At 48.1% G+C, this 23,389-nt stretch overlaps 2 protein-coding genes across 4 annotated transcripts; one reads left to right on the top strand and one right to left on the bottom strand.

The window, feature by feature from the left end:
* Window positions 1-6,279, bottom strand: LOC136520131 (RAF-like serine/threonine-protein kinase PRAF). Of its 2 annotated transcripts, none has more exons than XM_066513550.1 (9): window positions 3,285-6,279; window positions 2,819-2,970; window positions 2,666-2,737; window positions 2,429-2,581; window positions 2,205-2,368; window positions 1,981-2,131; window positions 1,427-1,549; window positions 1,227-1,314; window positions 1-1,134 (listed from the first exon to the last, which is right to left on the bottom strand). In XM_066513550.1, the coding sequence occupies exons 1-9, from the start codon at window positions 6,016-6,018 to the stop codon at window positions 950-952; spliced, it is 3,822 nt and encodes a 1,273-aa protein (XP_066369647.1). In that variant the 5' UTR covers window positions 6,019-6,279; the 3' UTR covers window positions 1-949. The 2 variants fall into 2 exon arrangements, with proteins under 2 accessions (XP_066369647.1, XP_066369648.1); XM_066513551.1 differs by having other exon boundaries at window positions 3-1,134; window positions 1,981-2,128; window positions 3,285-6,277.
* A 13,275-nt stretch (window positions 6,280-19,554) lies between these two features.
* On the top strand, window positions 19,555-21,290 carry LOC136520403 (E3 ubiquitin-protein ligase RDUF1-like). 2 transcript variants are annotated; one of them, XM_066513906.1, is made up of 3 exons: window positions 19,555-20,051; window positions 20,159-20,271; window positions 20,380-21,290. In XM_066513906.1, exons 1-3 carry the CDS (start codon window positions 19,872-19,874, stop codon window positions 20,750-20,752), a joined length of 666 nt encoding a protein of 221 aa, XP_066370003.1. In that variant the 5' UTR covers window positions 19,555-19,871; the 3' UTR covers window positions 20,753-21,290. The 2 variants fall into 2 exon arrangements, with proteins under 2 accessions (XP_066370003.1, XP_066370002.1); XM_066513905.1 differs by having other exon boundaries at window positions 19,556-20,051; window positions 20,156-20,271.
* The last annotated feature ends 2,099 nt before the right edge of the window (window positions 21,291-23,389 follow it).

The following is a 23,389-nucleotide window of genomic DNA, read 5'->3' as shown; positions in this document are numbered from 1 at the left end:
AAAAAAACGATGCTTTGTGCAATTGTGCGTTATAATTTCTGCGTAGCAGACACTGCTATGCAACAACACACATATTGACAGACACAATAAAAATAAGGTTACCCACCTATACTCTCTGCTATATCAATAGAAGCAGCTCAGTCCAAAAATAAAACAAAAAAAAATGACAGACAATCAACGCTTCGCAGTTAGCCTTCCTTTTTTTTTCACGTCCGTAGCTTTCGTCGCTTTTATGTTAGGACGAGGGTGCTTGGATTTGTTAACCAACTCGAAGTTCAGTCATTTGTCTTGTTCCTCTTGACTGACACGGCATTACGTCGCGTTAGACACGTCCGGTTCCACCACAAAACAGAAGACGCCGTACCATAATTTTGTCATTTGCGGGCAACCATCACAGTCCAAAAGAGACCGTACCACAATTTTGTCATTTGCGGACAACCATCACAGTCCAAAGAGTACAAACGTGGCGTGTTACATTTGGATTGTACTCCTACCGCACAAAGTTCACAACTTTGCGGTCACTCTGCTTGTTTTCTGTTGAAACGCTCCACTCATGACGAAACTTCAACCTCTTCTGCACCTCCAAGTGAGACGGCACAAACAGCACTTCTTTTCCACGGCACTGGTACATTAACACGGACGAAAAAGAAATCGTAATGCACGAGTCGACGAGAGCGCATGAGCATCACTCGCCAACCGCTCCCGTAACACCTCATGTAATGCTCACGGCTCTCTTACACTACGCTGTACTACCATATATTTCCACGATCCATGCCAAAAGCAAGACAGGAAGCATCAACCAACCACCGACTCTATAAGCATGCCACATTCTCCTATCTTTCTTCAACTTATTCATGTACAAAACCCAGCTAGTCATGGCACCACCTCGGTTTGAAGACTGAAACAGTCTGCTAAACAGAAGGGCGCCAGAGGCAGAAGGCTAAAGCATCTATTTCGATTGTTGTTGTGCCTTGGTAGGAGCAGCTGCCGCCATGGCGCGCAGGCGCTTGCCGACCTCGGTGAAGCTCGGCCTCTCCGAGGGTTCAGCTGACCAGCACTGCTCCATCAGTGACCTCCACTGGGGATCACAGGGCTCGGGCACCGGAGGTCGCAGCGTGTTATTCACGATTCCACCTGAGTGAAGTTGGCAGAAAGTTCAGGGACAAGAATGACATTGGATTCCCCAAGTATGTAAGATATAATAACAGCATAAGTTATGCGCGTACCTATAATGGCACCATAGTGCAGCTCAGCGTAAGGTTCTTCACCCGTAAGTAGCTCCCACATCACAATGCCGAACGAGAAAACGTCAACCTACATCCAGAGAATGTGATGGTCACCCAGGGAACAGGAACATATTCCTCCAGACGCAGGTCAAAGAAAAAGGAGTGCACACATTAGGCCAAAGGGTGCAACGGAACCAAACCTTTTCAGAGACAAGGCTGCTGCTGCCATTCAACAACTCAGGGGCCATCCAAGGAAGTGTTCCTCTTACTCCACCAGAGATTAGAGTCTGACATTTGACCTTTGATAATCCCAAATCACCAACCTACAAAAATAGGAAGGTCATCCTCATGTCCGAGCGCAACCAAGAATATCAGAGATGCTTAAAACCTTGCATGCTGTTCTGCTAGTGCTGGAACCAACAATTCTCTAAAGAATTACATCCTTGGTATGGCAAGAGTCGAAGACATTTCTCACATTCAAAGATTGCACGTTCTATAAAATAAATATAATATTGTGCTCCATAAACACATTCATCCATATGAGTGGGAGTGTGCTTATTAATATACAAGTGAAAAAAAGATTGGACCTTACTTAGTCACTTGCTGCCTTAATGATAAATTAAAAAAAACTACACATTCAAGTATAAGCATAAGATACAAGTGCATTACTTCACTGGCATAAGTTATTAAGGGTTCTGATCTAGTTTACTGTGCATGCACAATTAGGGGGGAGGGTGTTTATGAAGATAAGCACCTTGCATATAGGCCGTTGAGGATCCCTTAGGTTGACAAGCAGATTGTCACTCTTCAAGTCGAAATGCACTATATTCTTCCCATGGAGATATTCCATTCCAAATGCAACATCCATGGCAATTAATAGACGCCTACGCCGATCAAAGATCCTGCTGATAGAATAAGATGAGCTTAGAGTTGTCATCATAGAAAAGCATTATGTTGGCATTGAAAGGAGTAGTATACTTCTCATGTCTTTGCAATGCTTGTCGGAGTGAGCCATTAGCCATGTACTCCGTTACCGTTGCAACAGATCCACCAGGTCCATCTAGAACAACACCGTAGAATGCTACTACGTTTGGATGGTGCAAAGATGCAAGCTTGCCTGCCTCACTCCAGAAATCAGTCCTCTATAGACAAAAGAAAGGTTAGAACATGGTGGATTCAATTTAAAACAAAACATTTCATACCATACGCTCTTGCTCAGATGCCTTCCCAGCAAAACATCGATCGTTGATTCTCTTTATAGCAACATCCGAACCCCTCCATTTTCCATGATAAACAGTACCAAAGGTTCCAGAACCCAGTTCACGCAATTCTTCAAGGTCACTGTTCTTTATTATCTGTTATCAACAAAGTGGAAAATAAGGACAACACATTTAAAATTTCGCATAAAATGTGGAAACAAATAATAGCTAGACAAAAACCTGAAGGTTATCGATGTCATCTAAAACTTGAACCCCCTGGCTTGTTTTGTCTGACTGATTATTCCCTTCATCCTGAACCCAAAAGTAAACCAAAAGGTTACAACCAACCAAAGAACAATGATTTAGGCCAGCGAAGATAGAAACATCTCCCACCTGAACTTTAGCATCAACTACTGCTCCATGTGAATCAATGTGATCCCCAGAGAATGCAGCTGGTTTTTCAGGAAAGGGTGGCTGAAGAACTGATGCTGCTACCCCTTCAGCAACAGCTTGTAATTGTCGCTTAATATTATCTTCTCCAAATCCTTTCAGAAGTAAAAGAAGTATGAAAGAGAGAGGCAGAGGAATTGTTGCTTAGTCCATTATAAAAAAAGGGCGTACCCAGTGCAGAGAGCTCCCGCTCTGTGCGGGGTCTGGGGAAGGGTGTTAGTGGCAAGCCTTACCCTCGCCTGTGCAATGCGAGGAGACCGCGACTCGAACCCGGGACCTTCCGGTCACAGGCGGTAAGACTCTACCGCTTGCACCAGGCCCGCCCTTCTGCTTAGTCCATTATGATTTTGAAATAATATGATAGTAAGTAATACTGCCCAAATAGTATAGGATGACAGAGCGTACCAACCTTTGTTCAATTTAACTGTGTGGATATCCTTAAAAGTTGGGTCTTCTTCAAAGAGTACGGCAGCATGTGTGTTCATATCAGGCATATGGCCATCAGTATATTGACCTCCAGAAACAACAGGCTCCTTAGTTAACTTGCTTGGTCTTGGAGGCACTAAAGAAGTATTGCCCACTGCTTTCCAAGGATCCTGATTTGAGAAAAGTGAATCTGTGTAAGCTGGTTCTTGTGTAGCTTCAACAGGATCAATTCCAACAGTAGCCTGCAATGGAAATTTACTGCTTCCATTGGGAGGAGCAGAAACCAAGTGATTGGGCATTTCCTTGGGATGCTGTAGGGGAGGCCCAGCAGGAACCTGAGCACCAGAGTTAGGTGGTTGCACAGTAAACTTTTCATTAGAAACAGGTGGTTCAATCAGAACTCTAAGGTTGCTCTGGACAGGCATATTGGGTGGTCGCTGGATTATGTCAGGATGGACATTTTGTGCACCAACATCAAAAGCATAAGGTGGCTGCTCACTGTGCCTGGCAATGTTGTCCTCTTGGGTCAAAGCAGGAGCAGTAAAGGCATTTGTAATCCCCATATGATACCCTCCAGCTTGAGATTTGTAGATAGAACTACCATCAATATTTACAGGTGGCTTCCCAACTTTGGCATGATCAATGACACCATGAGGAATAGAAGGCTTTCCATGCACACTAGATTCTGGTGGTGCAATAGGACCCAAATGAACTGCTTGCATTCGTGCATCAATAGCTCTGGCATAGTCATGAGGAAGATCATGTGCATATTCTCTAACCGGTTCCGCTGCTGGATGATTTGAATCCTTGTATGCACTGGCATCAATGCCTTGTGAGCCATTCACTGGAACTTGTGGTGGTTGCATGCTATAAGAGAACGGTTGCTGCTGGTACCTGATATGATCTTCAGCCCCAGCCGGAGGAGAATGACCCACAAATACTCCATTTGAAGCAGGTGCACTAGACACTGGTAAAGCAATCATGGTGGGTTGAACCGGCACACCTGTATCTAGAGATGTAGTTGCCTGGACTGCAAGTTTTCTGGCAGGAAGAGTCAGATCAAATTGTGTTATCACTGCTGTGTTCCCAGCTCTTGGTTCCGCCAGATAGTTCGTGGGTGTTCCTGAGCTTGCACCTGGACTAGATTTGTTGGATGCACTGTCTTGATGCGGACTGTAAAACATTGGAGCTGCCTCAAGGTTGCCTGTTGCACGAGAATTTCCCTGCTCCCGGATAATATTATCCGGATGGGCATGTGGCAATGCTTTTTGGCACATTGTGCAATCATCATACCTCAACGATGGAACAGTGGCCGAGCTAACCACCACAGGAATTGTGCCTGAGCTGGTCACCACTGGCATGCTTACTGCACTTGTCATCGCTGGTTGAACACCAAATCTCTGCCTCTGCGCATCATTTGTCTGCAGATGCACAGAAGACAAAGGAGGAAGCTGCGACAGTGGAGTCTGCACCACACGGTAACTCTGATCAACCTGAGCTTGCACTGGCCTTGTGAACTGCGTGGTCTCCAGAACAGGTTCTGCACCTGCGGAAGCAGGCCTGAACATACCGACTTGAGCAGCAGTGGCCGCCATAGAACCCGTCGCAGGAATGCTGGGCATGAATTGGCTCATTTGCACAGGCACATAATTGACAGATTGTGGCACCCCATGCACACCAAATTGTTGGGTGTTGATGTAGTGTACCTGCTGCGGCTCTATATACGACTGCGGCATCTGCTGCACATAAGAAGCAGACTGAGGCTGCTGGTGTGGTACATAATGGGTGAGTTGAGGCTGCTGCTGCACATAAGTGGTTACTTGAGGCGGCTGATGCGGTGTTGCATAAGCAGCAGCAGCAACCTGATGAGGCTGCAACGTTGACGGCTCTGTCCTAACCAGGATGGGATTTTGAGCCGGGATGCCCATCGCCGAAGGTGACACCGAGACTGCAGCGAACCCAACCGACTCCGGGAAAGCACTAAGGTAATGGCCCCCACCTGAATACGAATACTCAGTAGCGACGGACGCAGGCGGCGGCACCGCCCGCGGCGACATACCTTCCACCAGGCCGCTATACTCGGATGCCTCGGAGTTGTGCGCGGAGGAACCGGCACTGGCGACGCTGTCCTTAGGCCGCATGGCCGCGGCCATGGCCTCCGCGGAGACGCAGTTGATGGCGTCGATGTACCGCTGCCCGGACTCGTCCACCGCGGCGGCAGCGAGGTGGTGGGGCCCCGAGCCGCCGCCGGCCGCGTCGGTCCCGGACCCGGAGGCCGGGAAGAGGAAGACCCGGAGCTTGGCGGAGCCGTCGGGCGCGGCGGCGGCCAGCTTCTCGTACTCCTCCATCATGTTGTCGTAGTCCTCCGGGCCGGAGACGGAGATGAGCGAGTCGAGGTCCTCCCCGGGGAGCTGGTACCTGACGAGCACCCCGCCGCCGGAGGACGCCGAGGCCTCGTCCACCGCCTCCACCTTCCGCAGGAGCTCCCCGAAGGAGGCGGCGCGCGGGACGGAGATGAGCCGCGTCTGGCCGCCCACGTACCGCAGCGCGCCGTCCCCGGGCCGCGGCGCGATCCGGCCCCCGTAGCTGCACATCAGCTTCACCTTCCCCGCACCGTACGCCGCCTCGTCCTCGCCGCCGCCCCACGCCCTCGCGCTCGGGCTGCTGGGGTCCCCCGCCGGCGCCACCACCCCGGCGGCCCTGCTCGCCATCGCCATCACCGCCGGGGTTTCCGCCGCTCGCGCGCACCGCCTGCTCGGCGAGGGCGCAACAGAATCCGAAACGCAGGGGCGGGGAGAGGGGAGGAGGAGGAGGCCGGAGGCGCGACGCGAGTCTCGCGCGGGGGGTTTTCCTTCCTTCCCGCAATCCCCACTTGCCTTGCCACTCTCTCGCTCGCTCGGTCGGCCCCGGACGCGCGCGGCACTCCACTACGGCGGCACCGAAACGAATCGCGGAATCGGCGGTGGGAAACGGGCGGTGCGGGGGATAAGTTCTCCGGGGCCCTCCCGGACCTCCACACTGCCAGCATGTTTTTTTTTTTCAACCATGTCTTATTGGCCAGCGTTTTTTTCTCGCAATATATTAGTACCAATTTATCAGTTCAGAAATCAACCATGTAACAGACTCTACGACGAACAGATACCACAATTGTACACATGAGAGGCGAAAAAAAAAACTAACAGACTCTACGAACTTGTCTGACAGGCGCGCTTTGCTTTGGCCGTGACCGTGACCCACTGACCTCGCCGTCCCGTGCGCTGGTGGGATTTTTAACAACGGTTTAAACGCTTTTGGTATCGCGACGCAGGCACGCGGCTCCCGTGTCGCATCGAGCGGTTGGGCTACTTCCAAAAAAAAAATTTATTGTAGTTTCTATGGATATTAATTATACTATCACCTAAACGTTTTGCTGATGTGGCAAGATAGTTATCGGAGAAAGAGCAAAAATCATAAAAACCGAGTCTAAGTTACAAACTATATCTATACGAGAACCAAGATACGAAGGAATATGATTGATAGAGAACGGAGATAGAATATATATGATTGAATAAAAAAATGTTATGTATAAATTATTCATTGGGACTACGGTTTTTATATGTAGTGTCTGTAGAAATTAATAGATATATATAAGCATTGGGACTATCCTTAGGCGGCTAAATATCTTGTTCGGTTCGGCACCACGTTGCTAAACACGTGACGCGTCGTATTTAGCGCAGGGTATGTACCGTCATACGCTGACAGCATGCTGTTTCGTAATCGATTAACTCTGCTAGAGCTGACCAACAGGTTCCACGTGAGTTACGAACCATGAGCTAGTGATTAATCCGGCAAATATAATGGTTTGGTTCGGCACGACGTTACTAAACACGTGACGCGCCGTATCTATAGCAGGGTACGTACCGTCACAGACAGCGCGCTTTTTTCGTAATCGATTAACTCTGCTGCTACAGGCTAACCAACGGGTCCCACGTGAGTCCCAAACCACGAACTAAGGTGTTTGGTTCGAGCTACTAAACTTCAGTAGCTACTAAACGATTTAGTCACTTTTAGTAATTCCAGAGTTACTAGAGAGGACTAAAGCTCTTTTAGTAGCTTTTAGCCGTAGCGTTTGATTAAAAAGTTACTAAAGTGATTAAAAGCTACTAAATTTAGTAGTTTTTTTTTTAGATAATGGATAAACATCCGGCCTCTACATCCGTAGATGTACACAGCCCAAAATTACAGAAAATGATAAAACCAAAAAGAAAGCCAAGGTCTTATAACATGACCAAGACGCTAACTTAAACAATAAAATTGTTTCCATCCGTTATTGGATATCTCTAGAGCAATAACTTCTAATTTCTTGCTTATTGTCGAGAGCGCGTCCTTAGCTTGCTCTTCACGCTGCAGCTGGGCCCAGAAGCGTAACCAGTACGCTCCCCTGAAAATGACCTGCATAATAGAGTTAGATTTTATTTTATTAAAAACAACATCATTACGGCATCTCCAAATAGCCCAACACATAGCAGCCACTCCCACCCAAATCAAATTTCTAATCCTTTTATTTTGATTAGACAGCCAGTTACCAAACATGTGGCTGATTGATCTAGGTTGAGTTAAACTAGTAGCAAAGAAGATAATCCTCCAAATCATTATGGCAATAGGGCAGTCCAGGAATAAGTGTTGAATAGTTTCATTCCCATTGCAACAAACGCAATTCTGACTCCCTTTCCAATTTTTCCTAGACAGGTTATCTTTGGTAAGAATGACACCTCTTTGTAGGAACCAGAGGAAAATTTTTATTTTTAGAGGAACTTTTATCTTCCAAATCTTCCTATGCCGAAAAGATGTATTTGTATCTATAAGGTTGAGATACATGGATCTGACTGAGAATGAACCTGAGCTGGTTAAACTCCATCTAAAATGATCAGATCCATTTATTAGTTCGACATGAGAAATACTTGCTACTAGACAAACCAAACAAGCCCTAAATATCTCGATTTGGTTTGGCACGACATTGCTAAACACTTGACGCGCCATATCTAGCGTAGGGTACGTACCGTCACAGGTTGACAACGCGCTGTTTCATGATTGATTAGCTCTGCTAGAGGCTGACCAACGGGTCCCAGGTGAGTTCGGACAACGAGCTAGAGATTAGGTCGGCAAATATCTCGGTTTGGTTCGGCACGACATTGCTAAACACGTGTGCGCCGTATCTAGCGCAGGATACGTACCGTCTCAAGATGACAGCACGCTGTTTCGTAATCGATTAACTCCGCTAGAGGCTGACCAACGGGTCCCACGTGAGTCTCAAATCAAGAGCTAAATATATCGGTTTGGTTCACCATGACGTTGCTAAACATGTGACAACACCGTATCTAGCGCAGGGTATGTACCGTCACATGCTGACAGGGCGCTGTTTCGTAATCGATTAACTTCGCTAGAGGTTGACCAATGGGTCCGACGTGAGTTCCGAACCACGAGGTAGAGATTAAGTTTCACTGTTCACACTAGAAGATACTGTTTATATTAAAATTTTGTGAAAGAAAAACACTGCTCCGGCTGAAAAAAAAAAAGCAACCAGCCAGCCAAAGCCGGCCAACCGAACACTCCCTAGGCTGGCAAATATCTCGATTTGGTTCGGCATGACGTTGCTAAACACATGACGCGCCGTATCTAGCGCAGGGTATGTACCATCATAGGCTGACAGTGCACTGTTTCGTAATCAATTTACTCCGCTCGAGGATGATCAATGGGTCCCCGTGCGTTTCGAACAACGACGGTACGGACTATCACAGGCTGACAGCGTACTGTTTCGTAATCGATTAACTCCGCTAGAGGCTGATCAATGGGTCCCATGTGAGTTCCAAAAAACGAGCTAGAGATTAGGCCAACAAATATCTCGGGTTTGGTTCGGCATGACATTGCTAAACACATGAAGCGTCGTATCTAGCATAGGGTACGGACTGTCACAGGCTAACAGCGCACTGTTTCGTAATCGATTAACTCTGCTAGAGGCTGACCAACGGGCCCCACGTGAGTTCCAAACCACGAGCTAGAGATTAGGGCAAGCACATTGGTATTGTCTCGTAGATAGTCACATGCAGTGGTGGAGCCAGAATTTTTATGGAGTCTGGGCGAGATAAAACGCCATTCTAATAGTCACCCTGTTCGCTGGTTGGTTTCTGGGCTGGTTTGGGTTGGCTGGTGCTGATTTGTTGTGAGAGAAAAACACTATTGGCTGGTTGGTTTGGGCTGGCTGAAACCAACAAGCGAACAGGCCGAGTAAGGTCACTCCAACAAAGAAATCATTAATTAGGATATCAACTAAGTAAAAAGATGATGTGATAGTGTAATTAAAATAGAGAATGAAATTATTTTTTAATAAGAAACCATGTCTACACGAAAACTAAGATATGAAGAGTTGTGATAGATAGATGAGGGAGAGAAAAGATATATCATTGAATAAAAGATTATTATGTAGAAACTATCCAATAGGAATATACTCCCTCCGTCAAAAAAGAGAAAGACGTTATGAGATACGTGCTGGTCAAGCTTTCTCAAATTTGACTAGCTTTGTAAAAAATATTAGCAACATTTATATTACTAAATAAATTTATTAAGAAAATATATTTAGAGATTTATCTAATGATACCAGTTATGTATTATAAATATTAATATTCTTTTATATATAATTGTCAAAGTTAAAAAAGTTTTACTTCTCTGAAAATAAGAATGACATTCTTTGTGGGACGGAGAGAGTAGTTTCTATGTATATTGTCTACATAAATTAATAGACATAGAAATTATCTATGGTTTTTAGTATTGTTAGTGCTCTAACAAAGCTATGTAAAATAGGACACATAATTATATAATATACAAGCAAGATTAGACAATCAAAGTAGTTTTAAATTTTATAAACTAAAATAATCACCAAGTCCTAGGCGCCGCCTGCTCCCTACCTCATCTCTGTACTACCTCATCTCTGTGTAGTTTTTCTTTTTGAGTTTTATTTAGAAACAGCTTTTCTTTTTGAGTAGGGTCTGTACATAGCTTATTTTTTTTGTTTTTTGTTTTGAGGGAAGTTTGTACGATAGCTATGACTAACTATTGGTGTGTGCAGCCACCAGCGGAGGAGCCCGGGCACCGGCCCAGGGTGGCCGGGCCTCGGTCTCATGCATTGTCACGTAACTGTGAGATGATTTAAGAGGTAACGTGTATAATAGTTTATTTTTTAAGTTGTATTATAGTAATTCTATGGTCATTATTATACATGGCCAACCGGGCCGCATGGCACGGCACGGCCATGGGCACGAGCACGACCAGGCACGACAGCTTAGCCGTGCCGTGCCTGTTAGTGCCGCCGTGGCAAGGTCGTGACCCAGGCACGGCACTAAGGGAGGTTAGCCGTGTCGTGCCATGCTCGGAGGCACGGCAGCCCGCGTTTGAACGTGTCGGCCCGCAGCCGTGCCTCGCACTCGAGGATGTCGTGCCGCCACCGCGTCTTGCGCTCGTGGCCGCCGCTCCGCCACCGCAGCAGCCATGCCTTGCGCGAGGCCGTCGCGCCGCCACAGCAGCGCCTCAGGCGAACGCCGCCGCGCCGCCACAGGCCGCAGCGCCTTGCCACGTCGTCACGCTGTCGTCGTAGCCATGTTTGGAGGGGAGAAGGGAGTAGGGGAGGGAGTGGCCTAGGACATGCGGCCGCTGGCCTAGTGAGTGAGAGGCAGAGAGGATTCGGCGCTTCGGCCGTTTGGGACTCAGAGAAGGACCGAGCGAAAGAGTTGCGGCTGGGATGGAGGAAAATGAGAGAGAATGAGGATGGATGTAGCTTTTATACCTAGGTTTTCTATGAAGAGCTACATCCAATGGTAAGGAATGCTTGAAGATGATCCAACGATTGAGAATAACCGGGCCACCATCGTACCAGCCTGTTATCCGTGTCGTGCCTGGGCCGTCACTACATGTCGACATGGCGGCCCAGGCACGGCGCTACGACCGGGCTGTGCCAGGCACGAGCACGATGTGAGCAGGGCCGTGCCGTGCCTGGACTGTGCTTATTAGTGCCGTGCCACTGCCGGCCCATCATGCCTGGCCCAGCTGGCCAAGTATAGTCCTTATGCATATAATAAAGAAATGTTTGTGAGTTACTATGTGATAACAACCCATTATACCATGGTGTATAAATTGTCTCGTAGATCTAAATTTTAGTTTATGAGGTAGTTGCTTCCCAAACAACCACTTCTTTCTTTTTGCTCGCACTCTCTTCCACCTAAAAGTCTAAGTGACACTGTACGAGACAACCTGTAAAACTGCTTACGTGTACCAATCACCAATCTGCTCGTCCTCAAGTGCCATGCCGGCTGCACGTGCTCCTGTTGACTTTTCGTAATCTCGAGTTCTGGACGCACTTTTGCATCGGCCGGTTTGGTTCGGGAATCGGGACATAAATATTGCGCGATGGAATAAGGCACCGTTTAGATAAAAAAAAATTTGGATTTTAGCAACGGTAGCATTTTCGTTTGTATTTGACAATTAGTGTCTAATTATGGGCTAATTAGGTTTAAAAGTTTCGTCTCGCGATTTCTTACCCAACTGTATAATTAGTTTTTTTCGTCTATATTTAGTACTCTATGCATGCGCCGTAAGATTCGATGTGATGGGTACTTCACAAAAAAATTTTGACAACTAAACATGCCCTAAACCAATGGCCAGACACAGTGATGGTGTTTTTCTACTCCAGAGTATGTGTTGGGACTAGGGACCGGCGAATGCTATGCTATGTTGTGCTCCCTAATGTTTGTGCAGCCAGAGCCATGTGCGAGAGCGTGGATCAGTGTGGCATCATTAATTCATTGTGCTCCCTAGTTCATGTTTAGTTACCTCAAAATCCAAACTTTGGCACTATGTAAAAAGAAGATTTCCCATCATATTAAACTTGTAGTACATGCATGGAGTACTAAATATTGACGAAATCAAAAATTAATTGTACAGTTTGGTTGTACTTTACGAGACGAACGTTTTGAGTCTAATTAATCAACGATTGGACAATTATTACCAAATACAAACGAAATGCTACAGTGTGCTACAGTAACCACAATTCCGGCGGCGCCAACTTGGTCTGCCAACTAAACGGGGCCCTATTGTTTGTGCAGCCATGTACGAATTAGTGTCTTATTTAGTTGGGTGAAATTTAGCAATTTAGCTACCGTAGCACTTTCGTTTTTATTTGGCAATTAGTATTTAATCATGAACTAATTAGACTCAAAACGTTTATCTCGCGATTTTCAATTAAATTGTGCAATTAGTTTTTTTTCGTCTACGATTAATGCTCTATGCACGTATCGCAAGATTCGATGTAATGGCTACTGTAACACTTTTTTTGGAAAACTTTTTAGAACTAAACACTTTCTAGGAGTGGATTCTATTCTACTCCCTCCGTCCGACTTTATGGGTTTATTTGGAGTGCAAGAAAATACCAGATCGCAAGAGAAACGTTACGCGTACTGTAGATAAGACATACTTACTCCTATAGGAAGATAATGTCGCCTTCTTCTGTAAGTTCTGCACACGTGAACATGAGAACAAATAGAAAATACACATCCGTACGCTCACAATAAAAAAAAATTCGTCCGCACTGAATGGACGCCTGCTAATCTAGAATTGGGCTCAGATACGGTCTGATCGCTGGTTGATTTTTGGGCTGGTAAGCGAACAGAGTGACAAAATCAGTCAAGGAGCAGTTCCTAACTTCCTATTCCTAAACACCGCACATTAGCCGACTGTTTTCTATGCAGCCAGCAGCACTGTATCGTCGTCCTCCGCCCGCTCCCCCATGGTGACAGACAGGCTGCACCACCCCGCTCCGCCTAGGAACGCCCGAACGAACCAGGGCGTGGCGTGGGAGCGCGCGACGGCGCCGGGCGTCGCGACAAGGCGTCCGTTTCCCGCCAGCACTACCCAACGCCTGCCACCGCCAGGTTGCCCAGACCCGCAGACGAGAACTTCCGTTCGTCCATTAATCAAATCGAAGGAGAGTGCACTACTCCTACTTTCAGTATAAGCCCTCGTTTAGTTCGGCCCGAATTCGGCAAAGTTACTGTATTCACAGTAGCTACTATAGCATTTCGTTTGTATTTGGTAATAATTGTCCAAACGTTGACTAATTAGGCTCAAAACGTTCGTCTCGCAAAGTACAGCTAAACTGTGCAATTAGTTTTTGATTTCATCAACATTTAGTACTCCATGCATGTACCGCAAGTTTGATGTGACGGGGAATCTTCTTTTTGCATAGTGCCAAAATTTAGAATTTGGGGTAACTAAACACCCCCTAAAAAAGTGTTTCGGCACGAAGGCAAGCTCGGAGGGGCCGGCGCGTGGCAAGCGCGACGTGACGACGTGTGCGGGGGAGCGGGCGGCACCCACCCCCATCTCCGCTACGCGTCGCGGCCCGGCGGACTCTGGGCGGGGCGAGGTTGGATGGTGTGCCGTCTGCCATGCGCGCCGTGTGGCTCGGCCGTCGGCACAAGCACAAGCAAGGATCCCTGAGAGCAAGTATAATAGCAGCATTTAAGTTGACTAAATGCTGAGGTGGAGGAGAGAGAGGAGAAACGGGTTGTAAGCTTACAGCTGGTTTGGGCACAAGAACCAAGAAAATCTGTGAGAAAGACAAGTGGGCCATGTATTAACTGTAAAGAGCTAACTACTATATGAGTGGGCTAAGAGAAAGCTACAAAGAACCTTACAGTCAGTAAGCCGGCTGTATTATTAGCCTTGCTCTGATGACGCGCCTCCCTGATGTGCGCTCGACAGCTCGAGGAGGGTGTGCCGGTGCCCCGGTGTGTGGTTCCAAGATTTCAACGGCTGCGTCGCAAGACGGTCCCAATTCTAGCTTTGAACTTGCACATGTTTTTTTCGAAGTAGGGGAAGATGAGGAATTTGTGCCTGTTTTTCCCTTCCGCGGATAATTGACCTTGACTAGCTAGCTATCCTGCGTGTTGGAGCCGGAGAGCTTTGGTGAGTGGTGACACGAGCAGCGGAGCATGCAGTCGAGCATGAGCTCCGTTGCTGACGTCACTGAACAACATATTTCTTGTTTACTATACCGAAATACTAAATAATAGGAGAGTGGAGTATAGCTAGGCCGTAACCGTAAAGTTCCGTGTCATCCGGGAACCGAAAGAGACTTTTGCCGTGTGCCATTATAAAAGATCGTAATCCTCTATGTGTTTCTGGAAAAATTCAACGGCCTTCAGCGTCACTACTATAACTTTTTCGTGTCCTCCATGCCACTTCCGTCAGTTTGGCCTCTAACGCCGTCAAACTGCAGGTATAAAAAGACAAAAATACCCTTAAGTCTAAATATGTTATTAATTTTTTGAGCATCTTAACGACTTCAAATGAAAAAACTCAAAACTAGAAAGTGTAGATCACGTCGAGATCTATAATTTTCATATAAAATTTATTTTCATTTAATTCCGCAAAAAAATATGATTTGATATGATTAATATATCTTAGGAAAATCATCATTTTTTGCGGAATTAAATGAAAATAAATTTTATATAAAAATTATAGATCTCGACGAGATCTACAACTTTCTAGTTTTGAATTTTTTCATTTGAAGTCGTTAAGATACTCAAAAAAAATAATAACATATTTAGACTTAAGTGTATTTTCGTCTTTTCACACCTGCAATTTGACGGCGTTAGAGCCCAAACTGACGTAAGTGGCATGGAGGACACGAAAAAATTGGAGTAGTGACGCTGAAGACCGCTGATTTTTTTCAGAGACACACAGAAGATTACAATCTTTTATAATGGCACATAAGGAAAAGTCTCAAGCTGAAACGTTTGGCCACAAACTAGAGCAAAATATAAGCCACGAACTAGAGCAAAATATAACTCCAATATATATATTCGTAAAAGGCCAACGACTCCTCGTACCGGTTGGTTAGGATGTCTGGTCGGCACTCTCGCGTGCAGGGTTCGAGCCCTCACGAGTGCGCTCGTTTGCCTGTCGGAGTTAAAAAAATCCCCTCGTCTGTCCTGAGTTTCTCAAAGCACAGGTTAATGAGCCGGTCCATTCACAGGGTTTCTGGCCCCTGTGTAAGGACGGGGCACAGGGTTTGGGGATTTTCTCGACCTGCATGAGAAGGTCTTCTTCCTTAAATATAAAGTTGCGGGGCTGTCTGCACACCGTAGGTCGAGTTTTAGGCCTTGTTTAGATTGGGGTTAGGAATCAGTATTTGGCACTATAGCACTTTCGTTTGTATTTGATAATTATTGTCCAATCATGGTCTAACTGGCCTCAAAAGATTCGTCTCGTAATTTACAATCAAACTATGTAATTAATTATTTTTTAATCTACATTTAATACTTTATGCATGTGTCCAAAGATTTGATGGGATGGAAAGAGAGTGAAAAAATTTATAATCTAAACAATGCCTTATATTCGTAAAAGATCTGTGACAAACTGACAACGACCATGTTTTAAACGGGAAAGCGAACGCACGCACCACCTGGACGATCACGATGGGGGACGACCGACCGCGGTGTCCAGGCTCGGGGCCCCACGCGCACGCGCACGCGCCACGCCGGCCGATATCACGTCACCGCCCCGCCATATCTCAGGCGGCCTCGTTTAGCGGGATAAAATTTAAGAATTTGACTACTGTAGCACTTTTATTTTATTTATCAATTAGTATTTAATTATGGATTAATTAGGTTTAAAACGTTCGTCTCGCGATTTCCAACCAAACTATGTAATTAATTTTTTTTCGTCTATATTTAATGCTCCATACACGTATCGTAAGATTCGATGTGATAGCTAATGTAGCATTTTTTGGGAAAACTTTTTAAAACTAAACAAGACCTTAGTTCCTTTCCCAAACTTTACGTCCTATTCTATCAAATATTAATACAATACAGTACCACGTATGCTCATGACGAATTAATTAAGTTTAATAAATTTGTCTCGCGGTTTATTATTAGATTCTGTAATTTATTTTTTTATTAATATCCGAACGTCCATACCACACCCTACGTAATATCGGACGTGACACCTCCAACTTTACACCCCGGATATGTACAAGGCCTCAGTGTCACTCGTGTTCCATTCCACGGGCCCCGGCCCCGCCCTGCCCTGTCCGTCCCTGTCCCTCTCTCCGGAACCGTGATTACGTGCAGACAAGCCCAAATCATCTGACGATTCATGTCCAAATTACTCCTACGGATATGTACTCCGCTTTCGGCAAGCAAGATCCACAAACCAACCGCGCTTTCGGCTTGGCCATGGTGGCCCATGCGCTCATGCCTCGTGGACTGCCGACCTGCTGGGAAGATCTCGAACCGAACGGACGCGTGAGGCCACTGGCCACAGCTTGTCGGCATGGTTGTCCACGTAGAGGTACACAGTCTGCTGACTGCAGGTCTGCACTTGGGCCCCAACGGGCAGTAGCGAATCCAGCCAAAATTCCACTAATGTCATAAGTACTACGTCATGATTTAAGTTCACGTATGAGTATCAATTTACAATGAAAATCTCAGAAAATCATTGCTGTCATCTAACAGCAATGAACAGGGCTGGCTCCGCCCCTGCCAACGGGGACATGCTCTCTTGGTGCCACGCGCGAAATTGCATGGAAGTTGGGGAGCTAGTGTAGCCGACTAGCCGTGGCGTGCTCGGTGTCCGGCGTGCCGTGCACGTAGCCTGTCAGCTCGCCTCGGCCAGTCGGCGTGCGCGCGGGGGGAGGAGCCCGAGTCCATGGATGGCCCCGCGCGTGGGCGGTGGTCGTGGCCCTGGCCCAGCCGGCGGGTTTCCATGCGGCCCACACTGCTAGGACGACGATATGATAAGAAGCCCAGGCTGAACCTTCGTTCTCCGCCGGCCCGTGCAGATATCTTCGTCGGTCCGTCAGACGCCGCTGATATTCACAGGCTACAGTTCGCGGTGGCCTATACTGATAAGTGTGGACTTCAGAACCGAAATTTGGGCCTTCTGTAAGGCCGTCCGATAGCCATGAACGGGCCCGGGCAGATAGCCTATCTGGATCTGAATTTCTGACGGTATTGGAACGAACTGCAATTTGTCCCCTTCCCTCTGGCGTCAACTAGTTCCAAACTGCAAGCAGTGGAAAACGTCACAGAAGACGTTCGTTCATCTGACGCCACTGCACTCGCCGGCTCCGTGAGACGTTACCAAGGGTCGAAGGTACCGCTTGTTCGTTTACGATGATACAGCACAACTTTGGAATTCAGATGCTTCGTGCTATGTTACAGGCTTATTTATAGCTCTGTCCGATCGAAGCCTGACTGAATGTTTAGAGCTCGTCTGAGAATGTCCAGATCATGGAGATGTGCTCCCAGTTGCCGGAGATCATGACATGGCTAGGATGGCAGTTTGCTCCCATGACCGTATGCGGTATGTCTCGATCCGATTCCTAGAGCAGAATCAGATCGTAATACGGGATCAGGGATCATGACGTCGTCAGTGCACTGCCGATCCTCGAGAAGCTCGCGCCGGCTCCGTGAGACGTTACCAAGGTCTGCTCGCTTGCTCGTTTCCGATGCAGCTCATCTTTGGAATCTCAGATGCTATGCCGTCCGATCGATGCCTGATCGACTGAATGTTTAGAGCTGGCCGGTTGATGTCTAATGACTCCGATTCCGTGAGCAGAACCAGCAGCTCGTTCGACAGGCCGTAAACGATCGTGGATTATTTACTGCTGGCTGGTTTGGCGTGAGAGAAAAACACTGAAAATTTACGATCGTTTACGAGCAAGCGAACAGGCTGCAGATTATAATACGGGATCAGAGATCATGACGATACACCTAGCAATCATCGCGATATGGCATTAGTACTTGTCTGGATAAACAATTCGAGAGCTCAGGAAGGAACACACCGCGCGTACGTGGTCTGGCGAAAAGATAGAAGCAAAAGACGGACAGGCTAGGTTCCCAATGGTCGGCAGGTCACGCTCACATGGCAGTGGCCAGCGGCGGCATTCCAATCTCATTTTGAACGCAGTGCAGGCCCATCCTTCATCAGTGTCTGTCCTATCGCCACCACCAAATTGAGCAGCGTGATGATGCGTGGAGACTGGAGAACCATAGAGAAATGCCGAATGCCTGAACAATCGAGATGGGGTTAACAACACTAATGCACACCACCGCTGTAGCCCGTCAAGTTGAAATGTTGCGAGAGAAAAATACGATTCTGGCTGAAAAAAGAAGTCAAATAAGTTGGATTTAAGGTAAGCCGAACGGGACAATAATGGCGGGTGCCATGCACGCCCTGTCTGTCTGTCCAGCCGCTGCTACCCGGAAGCTTCGGCGAAGGCGCCGCAATGGTCCTTCTCGCCAGCTGCCACGGGACGACGACACGCTCCGCTCTGATCTCATCACTCAGTCGTCAGGGACCATGTCCGCTACTTTGTTCTCTCAGGTTGGCCCATTCATTCGTCCGAGTCGCATGGTTTGGGTTCGATCTCACTGGTCGACCAACCCTGCTTTCGACTTGCCTGTTGCGGTTGCACTGACCACCAGATCGGAGCTCGAAAGCACTGCTCTTCTCGTGCTTGCGTTTTTAGTCCCACTGCAAATCCATCCATGACCATGGCGTTTCAGTGAAATTTTCTGTCCCCCACCCCCACCCCCACCACAAAAAATAAATAAATAATCCATGCAGTAGTTTTCAGATGCAGCAACACCTTCAGGGCACCTGCAATGGTCTAGGTCACTTACTAGCTCTAAGTGAATCTCTTCAATAGTATTAGCTCTTAATAATAGCTTATAGTATGATTAGACCCACATAATACTCTTAAAAAATTTTAAAATATATATATGAACCTAGCTCTTAATCAAGAACTATTTTTACTCTCTCTTTTATTAAAATATAAAAAAAATGCTAAGAGCCAGCCTACGAGTGAGCCATCGTGCCCTCACAGGTCGGCACTCGGCAGGGAGAGATCTTTCCAGAGGTGGCAGTGACGTATCTTTCACCGCGAGATAGATGCAGTGCAGGTCGGCCGGCGATCACATCAGTGTGGTGTGGTCTGATACGACCTGATCCGACCCCAATAATTCTCGCAGTCTCACTCACCAGTGGATTTCCTCGCCATCCCGACGCGGGTCCCACCGCACCAGGTCCAGACCCGTGCCATGATTCGATCCGCTCCCCCGGCACCCCATGTCGTCGTGGCGAGGTAGTTGGCCGCGCCCGCGCCCGCGCCGCCCCTGTCATGACACGAGTGGCGGCTATTAAAGCGCGAGGACGGGGGGATCCTTGCAACCAGAGGCACTGCCATCACTGCTGCTCACAGTCACCCACCCATATCACTACCCGAAGGAGCAAGAAGACGAGATGGCGGACGAGCGATTGCCTCAAATGGCCGGCGCCCGCATGGGTCTCGCTAGAGCGGCTGGATCCTCGGCACGGAAACGCGCCCGCGGTTAATCAGGTGCGCTGTGGGCACCGGCTCGCCGCGTCCGCGCGCGTGTATTACACACACAGGCGCCCGGTGTCGTCGATCGATCGTTGCTGCGGCGGCGGCCTGTGGTAACAGAGGACTACTGAGGACCGGAGGCGTGCTGCGTGAATGGTCATCATGGCCGGGATGCTCCCCGGCGTGGAGTGCGCGCGGCGGCGGCGGCTCCGGCAGGCGGGGGCGGGGGTGGGGGCGGAGGCGGCCGGAGGAGGCACGAGGCGGTCCTCCTTCTGCTTGTACGCGGCCGGCCACGGTGGTGCTGGCCTTGGCGCCGGCGGCAATTCTGGCAAGGTAGGTGAATCACAACCATTTGCTTGTGTTGTCAGTTGTCACGACGATAAGCAGCATAAGACGGCGGGGTGATTGGTTTCTTAATTGGGAGCTTTTGTTTGCAGCAGCGGAGTGGCGTGATGGAGATGATCCACGGGTGGACGCTGGACAGCAATGCCCGGGAGGCCAAGGAGCGGCTGGACCAGAAGCTGAGGAGCAAGAGGGAGGCCGCCATCGAGAGGTAGACCTGCCACCCGACACGACACGTCCCTTTGTTCCGTGCAGAGGTCGTCGTTTGTTCCGTGCCAGCCTGAACAACAGCAGGTTCCTAAAGATCTCATCTTTGCAGGCATCACAGCACGGGGAGCATAAAGCTGAGCAGGCCGCACCGAAGCACCAGCGGACGCGGTACCGCCGGCGCCGCGGACGAACGCGGCGAGAGGTCGGCGCTGGCTCCGGCGATGTCCGGCGTGCAGCGGGAGGTGTACTCGAAGAAGGGCGTGATGCGGCGCCTGATGCGGTGGAGCCGGCCGCGGTGGGCGGCGGCGGAGCAGGCGGAGTGCGCGGTGTGCCTGGACGAGTTCCGCGCGGGCGACGTGCTGGCGCACCTCCCCTGCGGCCATCGCTTCCACTGGGCCTGCGCGCTGCCCTGGCTCGAGGGCACCTCACGCTGCCCCTTCTGCCGCGCCGCCGTCGACGCCGCCGCCGCCAGTAATAATTAATCCCCACGGCACCGCCGCCTAGCACCTAGACAGAGGCTCGATCCGGTCGGTCGGGGCCTCTTGCCGAGGCCGGGGCCGCCGGGGCGACCCAGCGAGCGCCAACTCGTCGCTGTCGACCCACGCCAGCCATTGCCACGCTAGTGGAGTGGTGACTGGCCTTGTGTGGCGCAGAGCGGACGACGGCGAAATGCGCACGAAGAACCCGTGGGTGCCTTCGACGGTTTTGCACGCTTTGGGCGCACCACAAGGCAGAGTTCGGCATAGGTTGTGCCGTTTGCAGTTTGCCGTGTCCTCTCCTCGATCGCGAGGAACTGGAGCGTTTTTGTTGTGGCGGCTGGGGCGTCGCCGCCGCCGGGCACTTCTGTTTTTGGTGTTGGCGGTTCCAGTACGTAATGCATGTGACAATGGTCGTCTGATCTAGGAAAAAAGAACTGTGATTTGGACGAACTGTAATTTAGATCAATCGCCTCTGTGTTCAGAGTTACTTTGAACTTAATGATTGTATGTTTGCTCGGTTCAAGATAACGCACTTCTGTTCCACGTCCCTTTAGAACGTAGTACTAGGATCTTGTTCTTGTTCCCCGTAGGCTCTGTTCGGCTTACCCAGAAATTAGGTTGTTCGGCTTGTTTTCTCAGCCGTAACAATATTTTTCTCTCATAACAATTCAGTTAGAACAGTATTTTTCAATTAAGTTTCAGCGAGCCGAACGAGTTTCACACAGGATTCCAAGTTCGAACTGATTTTATCTGTTAAAATTGCTGCAGTATTAATTCTCGCGGAATTTAGGGGGTGTTTGGTTTCCTGGACTAAATTTTAGTCCATGTCACATCAGACGTTCGGATGCTATTTAGGAGAACTAAATATAAGTTAATTATAAAACTAATTACATAGATGGAGGCTAATTTACGAGACGAATTTATTAAGCCTAATTAATCTGCCATTAGCACATATTTACTGTAGCACAACATTGTCAAATCATGGACTAATTAGGCTTAAAAAATTCATCTCGCAAATTAGCCACAATCTGTGCAATTAGTTATTTTTTCGTCTATATTTAATACTTCATGCATGTGTCCAAACATCCGATGGGACAGGGACTAAAATTTTCCTGTAGGAACCAAACACCCCCTTATGCTTCCCAAAGGATGGTTGCTGCATGATCAAGATGCCCATTTTGTTGGTGATGTACACATGCCATAGCCATACATGTTCTAGTGGTTGTAGGTCTGCACTACCATACTTGGGGTCTGCAGAGTGCAGACTGAGAGTGACGACCAAGCCTGCAGACTCCCTCGCTTGGACACAACCATGCGACTCCGGGCTCCGGTCCTCCCACAGACTGCTGACCTAGGCGTCCCCGGGCTCCGGGACTCTGGTCAGTAGCTGGCTGCAGCCTAAAAGGCCAGAAACCAGCCGAACTCAGCGTTCCACTTCCAGTGAAAGATTGCGACTGGTCCTTCCTACCACTACCTCTGAACGCTGGCAAGCCGCCGGAGACGCGCTTGGTTTTGGCTCTTCCATGTCCGTGCAATAATCCATCTGGCCTGGAGCGGCAGTTCTTATCGCCACGCCTGTAATGGCGCATGCATCACGTCGGTTTCGATGGCGCCGCCGGCCCTTTACCACCCACCTGCACACACCTCTAATGGCGGTGAAATGGCTGTCGGAGTGTTGGTGGTGGGCGCGCAAGTGGTAGGATCTCTCTGGTCTCTTAGGGCGCGTTTAGTTCCCAAATTTTTTTTTTGGGTTTGGCCACTGTTTAGCTACTGTAGTACTTTTGATTGTATTTGATAATTACTATCTAATTATGGACTAATTAGGTTCAAAAGTTTCGTCTCGCGATTTTCTCACCTAATTGTGTAATTAGTTTTTTTTCATCTACATTTAGTACTTCATGCATGTGTCATAAGATTCGATGTGACACTTTAGTATGAAATTTTTTGGAATCTAAACAGGGCCTAATCTAGAGACGGAGAGACCTATGCCTAGTGCCTCGTGTCCAAAGCCTGCAGGTGTGCTTGTCGCTGCCGTTGGCAAGTTTTTGTCAGAAAGGCGATTCCATTATTACAGCAATAATGGAGGAGACTTGCTTAGTGCTTACTCTGAAAGTCTGAATCATGGCGGACCAGATCGGCTTCCATTCTCATCGTTTCTTCAAAAGAAAGGCGCTGTGATCGCTTAATTGATAAGTTATGATCGAAAGTATCGTTGGCTGATTTATTATGAGAGAAAAATATTATTCTTTGATTAAAAAAGTACGACTTATAAGTCAAACATGACGAGAATAAGAGCCGGTTGTTGATACTGGGCCATGGGCCCGGGAACAAATATGCCAATGGGCCATCCAATGTCTGACTATCTGCTGCCATTAGCCCGTTCGTTTGCCTGTGGCTTGTCGTAAACGATCTTAAATTTTCAGTCAGAACAGTATTTTTCTCTCACACAAACCAGCCAGCACTACTTCTTCATAAACCAGTGACGATACGAACCAGCCAACCGAACATGCTGCATAATGCCATATATGGAGCCCGTTATAAGGGAGATTGAGACGCTTCAACTTGGATTTAGTCCCAAACGAAAACTTTAACATGATGGGAGTCGTGGGCGTTCGATATTAAATTAAAGGTCAAGATACC

Source organism: Miscanthus floridulus, chromosome 18 (assembly GCF_019320115.1).
Source record: "Miscanthus floridulus cultivar M001 chromosome 18, ASM1932011v1, whole genome shotgun sequence".
In the NCBI taxonomy this organism is placed as follows: domain Eukaryota; kingdom Viridiplantae; phylum Streptophyta; class Magnoliopsida; order Poales; family Poaceae; genus Miscanthus; species Miscanthus floridulus.
Note: the sequence above shows the minus strand (reverse complement) of the source record. Positions and strands in the feature narration are given on the sequence as shown.